Here is a 2,389-nt window from a genome sequence, read left to right on the forward strand (position 1 = left end):
CCCTTCTTTACTACTTTAGGGGGTGGGGGTGAAGGGGGGGGGTTTACATACAACCGAGGCAAAGTGGTTTATGATTGAATCTCAGAGGCATTCTTATCATTTGGTAGATCCAAGTCCATGGCCTATTTCGGGTTCACTCGGAGCTTTGGCAACAACCGTAGGAGGTGTGATGTACATGCACTCATTTCAAGGGGGTGCAACACTTCTCAGTTTGGGCCTCATATTTATCCTATATACCATGTTCGTATGGTGGCGCGATGTTCTACGTGAATCCACGTTGGAAGGACATCATACCAAAGTCGTACAATTAGGACCTCGATATGGTTTTATCCTTTTTATCGTATCGGAGGTTATGTTCTTTTTTGCTTTTTTTCGGGCTTCTTCTCATTCTTCTTTGGCACCTACGGTAGAGATCGGAGGTATTTGGCCCCAAAAGGGATTGGGGTTTTAGATCCTTGGAAATCCCTTTTCTTATACCCTTATTCCCCCTTCATCCGGAGCTGCCGTAACTTGGGCTCATCATGCTATACTCGCGGGGAAGGAAAAACGAGCAGTTTACGCTTTAGTAGCTACCGTTTTACTGGCTCTAGTATTCACTGGCTTTCAAGGAATGGAATATTATCAAGCACCCTCCACTATTTCGGATAGTATTTATGGTTCTACCTTTTTCTTAGCAACTGGCTTTCATGGTTTTCATGTGATTATAGGTACTCTTTTCTTGATCATATGTGGTATTCGCCAATATCTTGGTCATCTGACCAAGGAGCATCACGTTGGCTTTGAAGCAGCTGCATGGTACTGGCATTTTGTAGACGTGGTTCGGTTATTCCCATTTGTCTCTATCTATTGGTGGGGAGGTATATGAAGGAACGAATCAGTGGATTGAGGAATGAAAGCTCGAAGACAAAGAGAACCGGGCTTTTCCAAAGAATTACTGCAGCTTTCCCACTCCCTTTGATTATCATATACAAAAAAGTCTCTTCCACTTTCCTACCAAATCTCTCTCTATTCTGGCACATAAATGAAGGGATCGAAGAGATTATGGCGGATCATGTTCACCAAGAAATGACTCGAAATTTGATCTTGGTCTATTTGAGATTGTTTCTTTTAATCGTAATCAAAGATGTTTTCTTGTCTCTCGTTTCTTTTCTGAACAAATCGAAGAACCTAATGGATCGAACTCATCCTTGGCTGCTACGAAAGATATCGGCTTTGCGTTTCGGAAGGAACGTTCTAAGTTGAAGGCAATTTTCAAATTCTTCAATAAAGGTTTGGAACCCTATACAGGCTGGTCTCGATCTCGCTTGGTGGTACCACCACAAAACCTTGATCCCAGCTGCCTCGCTAGCGAAGGATCTTCCACGCCCTGAGCGAGCTGAGTGCAGGGAGAGGCACAGTACCGAAGCCAGAATCGAGAGGCTGGATGCAAGAAAGAGCAAGATCCAGAGCCCCTTAACCACAACTAAAAACTATCAAAAAGAATCAACACCATGATGATGAATATCAATAAGAATATCCGGGTCTATGATGTGGATAGATCGAGCTCGGAGTCAGACATCCCGGAACTACCTAATCCCATAGGCACTGAGTCAGAAGGATAAGGAGACCTGGTATGGCATCCCTTTATTGTAATTGAGTTCGGTGCGCTAGGCACACTGCGCATCCGCCATCCGGAGGTACCGAATCAGTGCTATCATCTACGGAGAAGTTTTCTTGCTTTATTAAGAGCAGGAAAACGAGACTAGAAGTTCCGAAGAAGTAAATAGCATAGAACTCAAAGCCGAAATTGCAGAGATGCTGCCTCGGGTTCGTGATCTGGTAGTTCTGGCGGAGCTTACCACGGCCGTTATGGCTCTCGCGAAGCACGAGGATTTTCATTAACACGCTCTTGGCTGCCAACAAAGAGCTGAGTGATCGCCTAGTACAACTTGGTGGTGGACTCTAAAAAGGTGCTCCATGACAGGATGCTGGCTCCAGAGGCTCCGTCTCTGTTGGCTGATGCGGGAAGGCTCTCTGCGGAGCAGGCGTCCCGGTGTCAGAATATAGTTGAAGAGTTGAGGTCCGAAGGAGATTGTTCGTTCGATGTTTAGCTCTTCCCGTCGCGCCCTATTTTATTTACGATATAACAAAGACTATAAACTCTAGTTCTATAATTCACTAGCTACTAGAATCTTGTTGGACCTTTTAAGCACTCTTTCTCTTATCAAACTCATATCGGCTAATCGGTCATTGAGGAATACTATAGGACAGGTCCGGCAAGCTCGTACAAGCCCGATACGATCAAGGGTGGAAGTACACAAGCTGAGCAGAGAAGCGGAGGAGGTTAGTCTTTTTTGGAACTTTGGCTGATTGTATGGGTGATTTTGCCGCAGTTGAGCCTTTCTGTCCA

General features: G+C 45.0%; 1 protein-coding gene across 1 annotated transcript; it reads left to right on the forward strand.

Moving 5' to 3' along the window:
• Positions 1-70: 70 nt before the first annotated feature.
• Positions 71-1,031, forward strand: LOC105179843 (Cytochrome c oxidase, subunit III). The gene is given in 1 exon segment (XM_011103479.3): positions 71-1,031. A coding segment is annotated over 1 exon segment (795 nt). The 3' UTR covers positions 866-1,031.
• The last annotated feature ends 1,358 nt before the right edge of the window (positions 1,032-2,389 follow it).

The sequence above is a fragment of the Sesamum indicum genome, unplaced genomic scaffold (genome assembly GCF_026168435.1).
Source record: "Sesamum indicum cultivar Baizhima isolate 11 unplaced genomic scaffold, ASM2616843v1 HiC_scaffold_108, whole genome shotgun sequence".
NCBI classification, from domain to species: Eukaryota; Viridiplantae; Streptophyta; class Magnoliopsida; order Lamiales; family Pedaliaceae; genus Sesamum; species Sesamum indicum.